We start from the raw sequence: 14,568 nt of genomic DNA, 5'->3' as shown, positions 1-14,568 counted from the left end.
GCAATAATGAACGGTGCAGAGCACTATATGGCACAGCTATGGGGCAATAATGAACGGTGCAGAGCACTATATGGCACAGCTATGGGGCAATAATGAACGGTGCAGAGCACTATATGGCACAGCTATGGGGCAATAATGAATGTTGCAGAGCACTATATGGCACAGCTATGGGGCAATAATGAACGGTGCAGAGCATTGTATATGGGGCACAGCTTTATATGGAGCATCTATGGGGCAATAATGAACTGTATGGAGCATTATATGGGGCTCCTGATTCAATATGGATATTCAAAAACACAACCTACTGATGTCTCAATTTTACTTTTATTGGTATCTATTTTTATTTTTGAAATTCACCAGTAGCTGCTGCATTTTCCACCCTAGGCTTATACTCGAGTCAATAAGTTTTCCCAGTTTTTTGTGGCAAAATTAGGGGGGTCGGCTTATACTCGGGTCTGCTTATACTCGAGTATATACAGTATTCCCCATTAAAAGGATAGCTTCCTAATTGCTGTGGCCCAACCTCTGGGGCTCTGAAAGCCTGAGAATTATACTCTGCAGAGCCCCATTTTGAATGGAGTGGAGGTGCACTCCTCAACCTCTGCTCCATTCATTGTATATGGAACTGCTGGAAATAGCCAAGCTCTGTACTCTGCTCTCTCCAGCCGTCCTGTAGACAATGAATGTGGTAGGAGTCTAGCATGAGTACCTCTGCTCCATTCAAAAGGGTGCTATGCAAAGCTCCATTCTCTGGGTTTTGGAGCCCTGTGTGACGGGGTGTACGGCAGAGCAAGAAGGGGCAACAGGCCAAGGGATGATTCCACAGATTTATTATCAAGAACGCTGGAACAACACATGTAGGTAGAGCTACAGAGTCCACAATTAGTCCAACGGAACAGGTTCGGGGGCACCTCCCGATAATCCTTGTGCCAGGTAACAAAGCAATAGTCCACACGAGTCCAAGGGATCCCAAAACAATCCCACGAACGACGAGATATGTCCTCAGCTCAAGTCTCGCCCCGTTCGCTTCCGCAGTCCCAGATGGACATGGGGTCTTGCCTCAGCTAAGAATCCCCACTCCTTCTCCTTCAAGGATCAACTCACATCTGATCTCAAAATAAGAATGGATTGTCTGAGCTCCTGAGATCCGCCCATGAAGGGGGGTAGGGGTCACACCTTCTATTCAATGGTTGGGTCCACCAGAAGATTCTAGACTGGTGGGCTCCGCTTAATCTATGTAGTATGTACATTTGACTAGCCACCTGCTGTGAGGAAGAATGGCTATTCCTCCACTAGTGATGTTGACAAAGCTTAATTACATTAGAGCTTAGGGCTGCAAGTATTGGGGGAAGGAGACATATTGTTACAGGTGAACTTCCAGCACAAGAAAATACATAAATTACAGCTAATAGAAACCAGAGAACAGTTACATACATCAAATGGCATACCACTCAAACACAGGACAGGGCAAAAGTACAGATCATGACAATCCCTTCCCCTCCCAATTTGTGTACGTACCAGGGACCTCTACAGGTCGCTGGTTAAGTACACACAGGCAGAGCGTAACTTACATGTGGCTTCATGCAGCCACGAATTGGCATCGTAGCTCTCCCACATCATTGCCCAGGAGAACATCTGCAGGCAGACCACCCATCACCCCAACCACACATCGCCTGACCCCAAAACCAAAGTTCAGATCCACAGAGGCTGTGGGAATAGTCCTCCATTGTCCACCAGCCAGTTCAATGACAATCCCAGGTCCTCGATGGATTGCCTCAGGCCGAACCACTCGGGGATCAGCCAGTGTGAGGAAAGCCCCTGAGTCACAAAATCCAATAAGTCTCTGTCCATCCAGCACGACCTCCTGCAAGTGCTTACCTCGATGAGCAGGCCGGCCCCCACCTGAAGGTGCTGTAGGGTTTTGAGGACGACTCCTCCATGGGCTGGCTGAGCATGAGGCCTGCAGATGCCCCAGATGCCCACAACCATAACACCTGCGCTCTGCTACTTCCTCTCCTCGTCGTATTCCAGAAAACGCAGTAGAAGCAACTGGAGGCACATTTACACGGGTATCAGCATGAGGTGGTGGCTTAGAGGAACGGGGAACAATGGGGACAGAAGAACAGGGGGCCACCGGTGTTGTGGAGCTGGTAGGCCTCTCTCCATCCTCCAACAGAACCCTCCACTGAGGCTTGATGGTGAGAGCCTCATCAGCTAGAGCTGCAGCTTCCTCCACAGTGGCTGGTCTCCTCTCACGCACCCATTCCCGGATCTCAGCAGGGCACTTGAAGTAAAACTGCTCTTTTAGGATAACCTGGAGGAAGGTCTCCCAGGTTAAGGCCTCCTCTGCCTCCAGCCAGCGATGACATATTTGTTTGAGTCTGTGGGCATACATCTTGAAAGACACTTCCTCATCACAGGCTAAAGTACGGAACTGAGTCCTGTAAGTGTCTGGGGTAACAGCATAATGTTCTAGAATAGTCCGTTTAATCTCCGCATACTCACAGTTCCCCTGAGGGTCCATAGCTCTATTGGCTGCGGCAGCTCCACCCTCTAAGAGCCCCACCCGATCTCGGACTTGGTCCCTTTCTGGGACTTCCATTAATCGACACTGATGCTCAAAGTCCTGGAAGAAGCCATCAATGTCGCCTGCAGCCTCATTAAAGGGCTTGAAGTCTTTGCGGGACACTCTGGGGAGTTCCCTCATGGTGGGTTCTGGGGTTAGAGTCTGTCTGGAGCTTCTAGCTGCTTCCAAAGCGATCTGCCTCTCCAGCAATGCCATCTCCCAAGCTCTGTCCTCGGCTCTGTGAATGGCCTCCCTCTCCTCGGCTCTGTGAATGGCCTCCCTCTCCTCGGCTCTGTGAATGGCCTCCATCTCCCTCTCCTCGGCTCTGTGAATGGCCTCCCTCTCCCTCTCTTGAGCTCGGTGAATGGCCTCTTTCTTATAGTCTATGGTGGCCTCTTCTCCCAGCAATGCCAACTCCTCCTCGTACCACATAACCCACTGACTTTTTTGGGTATTTACCTCCGGCTGCAGTCTTTCCTCCATTTGCTGTGAGGATCCTTCCTCAGCGTCATCTTGCAGGCGAACTCCTTCCAAAGCCTCAATAAGCTGCTCCTTGGAGAGTCCCTTAAAACGGACTCCTACTTCATGGGCCTTTGATTGTAGGCTCCCCAAAGTCCAGTTCTTGTACTCTGCGGTGTTGGTTCCCGATGTTGATGGGCCTTTGTCCTCCATTCCTTCTGCTCTGATCCCACTGCTGCCACCAGTTTGTGACGGGGTGTACGGCAGAGCAAGAAGGGGCAACAGGCCAAGGGATGATTCCACAGATTTATTATCAAGAACGCTGGAACAACACATGTAGGTAGAGCTACAGAGTCCACAATTAGTCCAACGGAACAGGTTCGGGGGCACCTCCCGATAATCCTTGTGCCAGGTAACAAAGCAATAGTCCACACGAGTCCAAGGGATCCCAAAACAATCCCACGAACGACGAGATATGTCCTCAGCTCAAGTCTCGCCCCGTTCGCTTCCGCAGTCCCAGATGGACATGGGGTCTTGCCTCAGCTAAGAATCCCCACTCCTTCTCCTTCAAGGATCAACTCACATCTGATCTCAAAATAAGAATGGATTGTCTGAGCTCCTGAGATCCGCCCATGAAGGGTCACACCTTCTATTCAATGGTTGGGTCCACCAGAAGATTCTAGACTGGTGGGCTCCACTCAATCTATGTAGTATGTACATTTCACTAGCCACCTGCTGTGAGGAAGAATGGCTATTCCTCCACTAGTGATGTTGACAAAGCTTAATTACATTAGAGCTTAGGGCTGCAAGTATTGGGGGAAGGAGACATATTGTTACAGGTGAACTCCCAGCACAAGAAAATACATAAATTACAGCTAATAGAAACCAGAGAACAGTTACATACATCAAATGGCATACCACTCAAACACAGGACAGGGCAAAAGTACAGATCATGACACCCTGTTCTAAGGATCGCCATCGATCCCAGTAGTCAAAACCCAGTAATCAGCAACTGTCCATAAATCAGCAACTGTCCACTATCCTATGGATAGGGAATAGCTTGCAATTTTGAGAGAACCTCTACAAGACTAAAAAGAATATGAGACTTTGCAAATGAATGAAAGTTTATCACATCAAAAAAATCAGTTATAACAAGTATTTTCCCTGAATAACTAACCTGTATATATCACAGGCCTGGCCATATCCAGCAGCTATAGCCCACATGCGAAACGTCTCAGTGCTTAATCTCTCTGCTTCTTCCTTTAATAAAGGAAGATCTTTGGGTTCCTGGACCACAAATCTGCTGATTCGGCTCTTCAAGTCAAAAGTATTCAGCTTCAAAAGAAAATTATACATGTGCATAAAGTAGAGATCTGCGAATGGCACTATTCACTATTAGGTCAAACAGATGACATAACTGCTGGAGCTAAGGAAATGAATAGCAGCGGCGGTGTTCTGTATAAGCATAGAGCACATAGAGAATTTTTTTTAAATAAAACAGTTACTACAGTCACCAAGCTGTGTGAAAAAGTGCAAGTGCTGCATCAGCTATTTTTTTTAAAGTATATATGAGGATAGTAATAATATTTTATGCATTTTTACAGCAGCTACACCATATAAAAATACACTAATAAACTTCACAACCACAATACCTAATCAATTCTACAAGTACATATAGAAAAGATCATCATATTCCCATATACTTACTAGTCTTGCGGAAACATGACGACCTGAGGAGGCCAATACACGCAAGAACTTCATTGCTGTAGAACAAGGTACACCATGGAGAATGGAAGGACCAGGATCATCAGTTTCCATTGCCATAGTCCACTGCATAGGCAGAAACTCACGGACAACAGTCTCTATAAGCCGTGGACAATCTAAAAGCTAGAGATAACACAGGAAGGAGTCATCCAAGTGAATACCTCCTGACCAAAAGTAAAATTCACAATTATTTCTATAAATTACATTTCTTGTAGACGATAGACAAAGCATCCATTTTATCTCTAGCTAAGCCGCAGTAATTCTATGTCTTATTCCAGTTTATGTTAAAAAGAAAAACCTGGTGTAAATGGCAGGTAAGAATGGGTTGTTCTCTTCAACCAGTTAGTGCAATGTTTGGAACTGTGTGCAAAGACTGTTCCATAGCGGGGTCGGTCTATATAAACTGGCAATTAAAAGCCTGTCGACAAACATTGCCGGTCAGCTGCCGTTTAACTGTGCGCATTGCGTAGAGTAAATGGGCCATTATATAAATCTTCATGTATGTATAGCTCACCTGGCTGCAGGCTGCTGCAGAATGACGGGCCACTCGAGTCAGAATATCCAATATTTGCAGGACCACTGAGGCTGGTGGCCTCACAACTTCCAAGATATATCGTAGTCGATGGTGAAACTTTGTCTTTAGAAGACCCTAAACAAAAAAGTGATAAAAGTTTTAATACTGATCATAGTAATACTAAACCTAGAACTGAAAGGCAAAAGTAACCAGAAGAAAAACGGTCTACAGAGCTTATATAATGCCTGCAGCATTTTCTGCCTGCTCCTAACACAACTAACATACATAGTAACATAGTAACATAGTTAGTAAGGCCGAAAAAAGACATTTGTCCATCCAGTTCAGCCTATATTCCATCATAATAAATACCCAGATCTACGTCCTTCTACAGAACCTAATAATTGTATGATACAATATTGTTCTGCTCCAGGAAGACATCCAGGCCTCTCTTGAACCCCTCGACTGAGTTCGCCATCACCACCTCCTCAGGCAAGCAATTCCAGATTCTCACTGCCCTAACAGTAAAGAATCCTCTTCTATGTTGGTGGAAAAACCTTCTCTCCTCCAGACGCAAAGAATGCCCCCTTGTGCCCGTCACCTTCCTTGGTATAAACAGATCCTCAGCGAGATATTTGTATTGTCCCCTTATATACTTATACATGGTTATTAGATCGCCCCTCAGTCGTCTTTTTTCTAGACTAAATAATCCTAATTTCGCTAATCTATCTGGGTATTGTAGTTCTCCCATCCCCTTTATTAATTTTGTTGCCCTCCTTTGTACTCTCTCTAGTTCCATTATATCCTTCCTGAGCACCGGTGCCCAAAACTGGACACAGTACTCCATGTGCGGTCTAACTAGGGATTTGTACAGAGGCAGTATAATGCTCTCATCATGTGTATCCAGACCTCTTTTAATGCACCCCATGATCCTGTTTGCCTTGGCAGCTGCTGCCTGGCACTGGCTGCTCCAGGTAAGTTTATCATTAACTAGGATCCCCAAGTCCTTCTCCCTGTCAGATTTACCCAGTGGTTTCCCGTTCAGTGTGTAATGGTGATATTGATTCCCTCTTCCCATGTGTATAACCTTACATTTATCATTGTTAAACCTCATCTGCCACCTTTCAGCCCAAGTTTCCAACTTATCCAGATCCATCTGTAGCAGAATACTATCTTCTCTTGTATTAACTGCTTTATATAGTTTTGTATCATCTGCAAATATCGATATTTTACTGTGTAAACCTTCTACCAGATCATTAATGAATATGTTGAAGAGAACAGGTCCCAATACCGACCCCTGCGGTACCCCACTGGCCACAGCGACCCAGTTAGAGACTATACCATTTATAACCACCCTCTGCTTTCTATCACTAAGCCAGTTACTAACCCATTTACACACATTTTCCCCCAGACCAAGCATTCTCATTTTGTGTACCAACCTCTTGTGCGGCACGGTATCAAACGCTTTGGAAAAATCGAGTCAAGAAAAAAACTGTCAAGAACATAGATGCAAAATTTTTGCGGGACGAGCTGTAGATTTTATTGGTAGCATTTTGAGACACATATAGGTTCCTGATCTCTTTTTATTCTTTTTTTTTTTAAAGACGGTTCTGCCATTTCCATTTTTTTCTTATATTCCATGTGTTTGGACAGTCACAGTAGCTGCGACAACAAATATGTTATTTTTTAAAATGGTTTAGATTTTGTTTACGTGTTTAACGTTAATTATTAGTCTCCCAATGCTGTAGTATAGCAGTCCACATTTATTAGTAACTGCCAAATACTGTAGCATTGCAGTCCATTATATAAATGACAATCTCCTAAGTAGCGTGGCGACAAGGTGACCAATATTGGAGTAAAACTATGAAAGACAAGTTGGGGCATCAGGAGACCCCTGGTTGCCATCACAACACTATTAGCACCTCATCATTGTTTCGTTGGGGGGGCCGAAGGGTTACAGAAAGGACAGCCCCTCTATCCAACCACTTAAATGTTGCTGCCATGATTGACAGTGGCACACAGGGGGTTAAACTGCTGCAATATGAGCGAACTTCAATCGCCATTGCACACGTCAGATGTTGTGGGAGAGCGAACAGTGGTGAAATCTTTTGCCAGCAGCATGTTTCTATGCCTTTGGTCAATAGTCAATCCCTGCACAGACTACAACGGTCAGTACTGATATTATAGCAGCAGTGTGTGTAGGTGCAGGCAAAATTACTGTCAATGTATTCAGGCATTTCCAAGAGGAAAAACAGAGGAACACCACAGTGTAAAGTTTTACTAAATTGTGTTCATTTGACACCTAAAGACACGATCAAAGAGACAAATGTACCTTAATTAGGGCCATTAATAAGGGAAACATACTACAACATATCACTGCATCTTTGTCTCACCTTCACAGCATCATATCGAGCAACATCAGGGTCAGATTTCTTTTCTTCTTTATCCTTTTGTTTGTCCTCTTTCCCTTTGGTTTTAATGATGTCTAATGCTTCTTCGTCCTCCTCTTCATTCTCCTCTTCCTCCTCTGAATTTGGTATCAACGGAAACACTTTTGTTCCTTGATACCAAGAAAAAGTCTTATCTAAGTATTTCTGCCGAAAAAAAAAAAAAAAAGATCAAGAAAAAAAGCACATTCACCACACGACAGATAAGGAAATGTCCTGTTTTAATTTTAAAGTAGATCAGAACCGCTGACAAGTTCTTAACCATATAAAAGAGGCTACAAGATGAGTACATTCATACTGCTGCTGCAGAACGTCTTTTTGTACAGGAGGGGTGGCTTGCGGTCTATGGTTAATTAATACATATCCCACATTCTTTTCACAAAGAAAGCCTGCCGCATCTGAGGAGTGCATTATGATGTTCTGCAGCAGCCAGGACAAAGATCTCTGTGATACACCTTAGCTGTTAAAAAAGCAAATTCTCCTAATGATAGAGTGAACACTAAAGCCCCCTCTCACATATTAGGTAGGAGAAGCTATCTCTGGACTCAGCAGCTTGTGCTAACTACATCAGCATCACAGCTGAACCAAATGATTGACTGCAGTGGTCACACCTGTTGTAGCTGTGATGTCACTGCTGCAGCCTGACAGCAAAGACTGGGGAAGTGGCAGAGAGACATCACTGGAGCAGGAGCGGGTGAGAATTGGCATTTTTGTTATTTTCTAACTTTGCAAGTGTATGGGCCCAGACCACTCCTGTCCACAGGTGTAATTTTTTGTTATAAAAAAGACCTCCCCCTTCTCAAATCTCCGCTGCTGCTCCCGGTGTCTATTATGATCTGCAGGGCTGAGACCACAACTCAGAGCTCTGTAGGCAATAACAGACATGGGGAGCAGTGGTGGAGACTCAGTGGTGGACCTGGGTAGGGCGAGTAAAGCATTTTTATACCAGCATAATCGCTTTTGTTGCGTCATGTTTTCTAACTCACCATAAAACACATATGGTACATTATAGATTACAGGGCTGAATGTGGATTGCCTATATTGCTAATACATATAGTATATAACAACATCATTTTCTTTCCATCACCAAGGCTTAGAATTATGTTCAGGACAAGCTACATTGGATGTCACACTTCTGTAGGACAGACCATGCCCGTCTGCCCATTGCAGAGCAGAGCTGCCATGTTATTGCAGATAAAGAACAAGATTTAAAAATTAATTTTCTCTAGATATTACTGCAACACAATTTTCATACAGTTCATGCTAAGCAGAATAATTTATATCTCATACAATTCTGGTCAAATGATCATTTTGCACTCACCTCGTCGTCTTGTGATACCAATAAGGAATGCAAGGTGCCGACAGACGCAGAAATGACGTTTTCTATGGAATCATCAATGGAGAAGCGCAAGAGGAAGAGGAACCCTGCATCCAGCAAGAGGCGCAGCATGCTTCCCATAAGAACAGAGGCAAATTCTCCTTGTTTGGCCTATGAGAGTATAAAGCGGAGGCATCACAACAACACATATTGGTACCAAGTACTACCAGGCTGCTCCTCATTGAAGAGTAGGGTCCTTTCACACAGAAACTGCATGTAACCAGCTGTCATTGGCACCATTGGGCTTATTTCATTGTATTTCTGACGAGGATTAGGGAGATAATGGATGATGAAAAACAGTGCTGCCTAGGATCTTTCAGTCACACTGAGGGAAGTTATGGCTTTAAAAATATTTATGCACTATGTGTTTCGGAGCTTATCAAGCTCCTTCATCAGGCGAAAAACATGCATATACCATAAACACTATACTCGGATAATTATATACACCCTTAAGGGCATCAACTAACAAATCAGGTGTTCAAATAATCAATTGGCAACTAAATCATGGAAATAGCAACTGCACCACTTACAATGATTCAATTAACAAACTCTAAAAAGACACATATACTGCAATTTGCATTCACATTCCAGTAAATAAATCGAGTAATTTGTGTAGCAATGGATGAATTGTTTGATATGAAATTATTCCCCCATTGATACGGATGAAAAAAACTTTCTCACCATATCTCATTATCTTGCATTAGAGACACTGCACCAATAGGACCCTGTGATTCAAGAGGATGTAGGTGCAAAAGCTGATAGATACCCTTGTGGCTGATTGGATTTTATTCTGCTGGGAGCCACATTTTTTTAAAAGTTTCTGCGGAAAATAATGTTTGGTTGTGAGGGGATATTTCCCGATAATATGGGGTCAATGGTACGCAGTACCCAATATTTTAGAACATCTCTTATTAATTTATGACTGATTGAAAGTTGCTATCAGACCGTATTTCATTATATTGTTCAGTCCTATCCTAATATTTTCTTCTGATTTTTTTTTTATGTCAGAGAACAAAATCCAACTATTCCTTTGTCTGTAACCCAATTTAAAGTGTCACATATGTTAATAAAGCATAAGTCTTATCTAGTGCACCATACATGGTTGTGCTGTATTGATTTCCTCGAGATATCGAAAACATATTTTAATATTTGGAGTTCGGAAGGCATAGAAGAGAGTGTATTTTGATCACGTCGTTAGATGTTCTTAGACAATCATTTTGCTGTATTGCTACTGTACGTTTGAAGGAATCATTTATTATTTCTTTTGAATAATGTTTTTCAGTAAATCTCTTTTCCAAAATACGGGCATCTTTTAAAAAAAATTGTATTTGGGCAATTTTTTCGTATCCTTCTGTACTGACCATATGGAATATTGGTGATCCATTTTGGATAATGGCCACTTTTAAATTCTAGATAACTATTGACATTGACTCTTTTGAAGTGTGTTGAAGTACGGATGTTATTTTGTTGGCTTTCATGTACCATCAAGTCTAAAAAAATCGATGTTTGAAGGAGAAAAACTAAGAAAAAATTTTAAACCCCAAGAACTCAAATTGAAGTACCGTACAAACATTTCTGCTTCCTCCGATGAACCTGTCCATGTGAAGAACAGGTCATATATGAACCTTTTGTAGTAGTGGATGTGGCCCACCGGCAAGGGGGGTGCTGGGTGATGTGTAGGAACTCAAAATTACCCATTGTATTTCCATGATGTGGAATAATCGGAAGTCTTTTTGTAAATACAATCAGTGTTTTCCGCAGTCTCCTATATTTTATATTACACAAGACAGGAAGATGCCAGTTTCCATGAGTTAGAGGGTTTGCTTATTTTGGAAACCCATGTCACCAGCTGCTAATTGTTTAAAAAAAAATAGGGATTTTTGTGTACTCACCGTAAAATCTTTTTCTCCGAGCCAATCATTGGGGGACACAGGACCATGGGTGTTATGCTGCTGCCACTAGGAGGACACTAGGTTAACACATAAAGAATAACTCCTCCCCTGCAGTATACACCCTCCTGCTGGCTCTAAGTGAACCAGTTTGGTAACAAAGCAGTAGGAGCTTAACAATTAACAAGAATAAACTATGTCAAAACCAAGTCAACACAGGAAAAAAAAACTAGAGCCAACAGGCTAACAGGGTGGGTGCTGTGTCCCCCAATGATTGGCTTGGAGAAAAGGATTTTACGGTGAGTACACAAAAATCCCTATTTCTCCTACACCTCATTGGGGGACACAGGACCATGGGACATCCTAAAGCAGTCCCTGGGTGGGAAAACAATCCACTGCAATTGCTCATTGTACCCACAAGTTACAGATGCGGCACTGCCGCCTGCAAAATTCTTCTGCCGGCGGACGCATCTGCCGAGGCCTGAGAATGGACATGGTAATGTTTCGTAAACGTATGAAGGCTGGACCAAGTCGCAGCTCTGCAAACTTGTGCTGCCGACGCCTGGTGCTGGTTCGACCAAGTTGCAGCTCTGCAGACTTGTGCTGCCGACGCCTGGTGCCGGATGGCCCAAGACGCACCCACTAACCGAATAGAATGAGCCTTAACCCCCACTGGGACGGAGTGACCTCTAACTCAGTAGGACTCCTGGATAGCTGAACGAATCCACTTGGCTATCGTAGCCTTGGAAGCGGCTAGACCTTTCCTTGGCCCTTCCGGGAGTACAAACAGAGCATCTGACCTGCGGAAAGACGCCGTCCTCGAGACGTATCTCCTAAGAGCTCTCACCAAGTCCAGTGTGTGGAGAGCCTTCTCGGTGCGATGTACTGGTGCCAGGCAAAGTGAAGGCAAGACAATTTCCTCATTGAAGTGGAAGGATGAGACAACCTTCGGTAGAAAAGACGGGGATGTTCTCAAAATCACCTTATCCTGATGAAAAATGAGGAAAGGTACTTGGCAAGACAAGGCCGCCAGTTCTGAGACTCGTCGGATGGACGTGACCGCAACCAGGAAGGCAACTTTCCATGACAGAAGAGACAGGGAAACGTCCTGCAGAGGTTCAAAAGGAGCCTCCTGCAAGACTCCGAGGACCAAATTAAGGTCCCATGGTTCCAACGGCATCTTATAGGGCAGCACCACATGGGAGACTCCCTGAATGAACATCTTCACCTGTAATCTGTTGGCAATTTTACGTTGGAACAGGACTGACAAGGCTGAAATCTGCCCTTTGAGAGAACTGAGGGCGAGACCCAAGTCCAAACCCGAATGAAGGAATTCGAGGATGGAAGGAACGGAAAATTCAAGAGGAGAGCGTCCACGGTCCTGGCACCATGAGAAGAAGGTCTTCCAAATGTGATGATATACACGCATAGACGTAGACTTTCTAGCACTGATCATGGTAGAAATGACTTTCTGAGAGAAGTCTGCCTGTGACAGCACCCAGGACTCAACGGCCATGCCGTCAAAAACAGGGCCTCGGAGTTCTGGTGGTAAATGGGGCCCTGGGACAACAGGTCTGTGCGATTCGGTAATCGCCAGGGGACATCGGTGACTAGTTGAACTAGTTCAGCGTACCAGGCCCTGCGCGGCCAATCTGGCGCAATGAGGATTACCGGTATCCCCTCCGCTCTGACCTTCTTGATGACTCTCAGCAGCAAGGGAAGCGGGGGAAATATGTACGAAGCTGGAACTGATGCCACGAGTGAACAAGTGCATCTGCCCCGATGGCTGCTGGATCGTGGTACCGAGCTATGAAATTGGGAACCTTGGAATTTAGCCGTGAGGCCATCAGATCCACGTCCAGGGTTCCCCAACGACAGCAGATCTGGTAGAAGATCTCCGGATGGAGAGACCACTCTCCAGAGTCGAGACCTTGGCGGCTGAGGAAATCTGCCTCCCAATTTTCAACTCCCGGGATGTGAACCGCTGATATCATTGAGCAGTTTTCCTCGGCCCAACGAAGGATGTGGCCTACCTCGGTCATGGCTGCCTTGCTGCGTGTTCCCCCCTGCCGGTTGATGCACGCCACTGCCGTGGCATTATCGGACTGAATCCTGATGGGACGACCCGTCAGGAAGGGATGGAATTGAAGAAGAGTCAACCTGCTTGCCCGTATTTCCAGGATGTTGATGGGCAGGCGAGCTTCCGAAGAGACCAGCGGCCCTGAACAGTGTGATGGTGGAACACTGCTCCCCAGCCCAGAAGACTGGCATCTGTTGTCACAACTAGCCAATGTACTGGGAGAAAGGACTTCCCTTGATTCAGGGAGGACTTCAAAGTCCACCACCTGAGAGACTGTCTGACTCGCTGGGGAAGAAGGAAATGACGATCGAGAGATAACAGGTTCCTGTCCCACACAGCCAGGAGAGCATGTTGTAAGGGGCGGAGGTGTAGTTGAGCGAATGGGACCGCGTCCATAGCTGCTACCATCCTGCCGAGAACTCTCATACTGAAACGTAGAGGGTAAGTATGAGGTTGGGAGAGCTTCCGAGCTTCCCGCTGTAAGACTGGGATCTTTTCTGGGGGAAGAAGTACCAACCCCTGGGACGAATCCAGTATCATTCCTAGAAAGGAAATTCGCTGAGCCGGTACTGGGGAAGATTATCTTCCAACCCAGGCGAGAAAGAGTATCTATTGTGATGGTCACGGCCTCCTTGCAAGTACGGAAAGAGGGGCCTTTGATGAGGATATGGTCTAGTTACAGTAACACCATCACACCTTGTGTATGGAGGATGGCCACGGCAGCCGCCATGACCTTGGTGAATACCCTGGGAGCGGTGGCGAGGCTGAAGGGCAGAGCAGCAAACTGAAAGTGATCTTCCTGAACTGCGAAGCGAAGAAACCTTTGGTGAGAAGGTAAAATAGGAATGTTAAGGTACGCGTCCTGGCTGTCTATGGACGCTAGGAACTCGCCTTTCTCCATGGAGGCGATGACAGAACAAAGCGATTCCATCTGGAACCGTCGCACCCTGACAAATTTGTTCAGCAGTTTTAGGTCCAGTATGGGCCGTACTGTACCGTCCTTCTTTGGAACAATGAACAGGGTTGAATAAAAACCTTGAAACCTTTCGCTTTGAGGGACGGGGATAATAACCCCATCTTCTATTAGAGAGCTTATGGCCTGGAAGAACTCTGATGCCTTTGCCCTGGGAGGAGAAGACGGGAAAAAGCGATTTGGTGGAAGAGAGAGAAATTCCCATTCGTCGTGAACGACCAAGAGCCACGCGTCGCTGAAGGAAATCAGGCGGCTGCCTACTTTGAGGGTACCGCAGGGAGTCATTGTGTGGGAAACCTGCCCAGTCTGGACCCTCTGGACCCTGACTGCCTAGGCCAGCCTCTCCAAGAGGGGGAAGGTTTGTAAGAGGTTTGAGGACCTCTATCTCTATGCCTGGCCTGGTCCAGAGGATGTGGAAGTAGAGGACCAATTTGAGTTGAAGCGGAAAAAAATCGGGACCGGGCCTGCTGTTGCTGGTTCCAAAAGGGCCGAAAGGGTCTC

General features: G+C 45.3%; 1 protein-coding gene across 1 annotated transcript in view; it reads right to left on the bottom strand.

Moving 5' to 3' along the window:
* Positions 1-14,568, bottom strand: part of RPAP1 (RNA polymerase II associated protein 1) — a 151,172-nt gene that overhangs the window by 52,467 nt on the left and 84,137 nt on the right. The window contains exons 11-15 of the mRNA XM_069732537.1: positions 9,069-9,236; positions 7,694-7,894; positions 5,304-5,438; positions 4,733-4,912; positions 4,203-4,360 (exon numbers count right to left, since the gene is read on the bottom strand). Coding sequence (XP_069588638.1) covers positions 4,203-4,360; positions 4,733-4,912; positions 5,304-5,438; positions 7,694-7,894; positions 9,069-9,236 — 842 coding nt within the window. The remainder of the gene's footprint in view (positions 1-4,202; positions 4,361-4,732; positions 4,913-5,303; positions 5,439-7,693; positions 7,895-9,068; positions 9,237-14,568) is intronic.

The sequence above is a fragment of the Ranitomeya imitator genome, chromosome 1, assembly GCF_032444005.1.
Source record: "Ranitomeya imitator isolate aRanImi1 chromosome 1, aRanImi1.pri, whole genome shotgun sequence".
Classification (NCBI taxonomy): domain Eukaryota; kingdom Metazoa; phylum Chordata; class Amphibia; order Anura; family Dendrobatidae; genus Ranitomeya; species Ranitomeya imitator.
The sequence above is the reverse complement of the archived record's forward strand: the minus strand, read 5'-3'. Positions and strand labels throughout refer to the sequence as shown.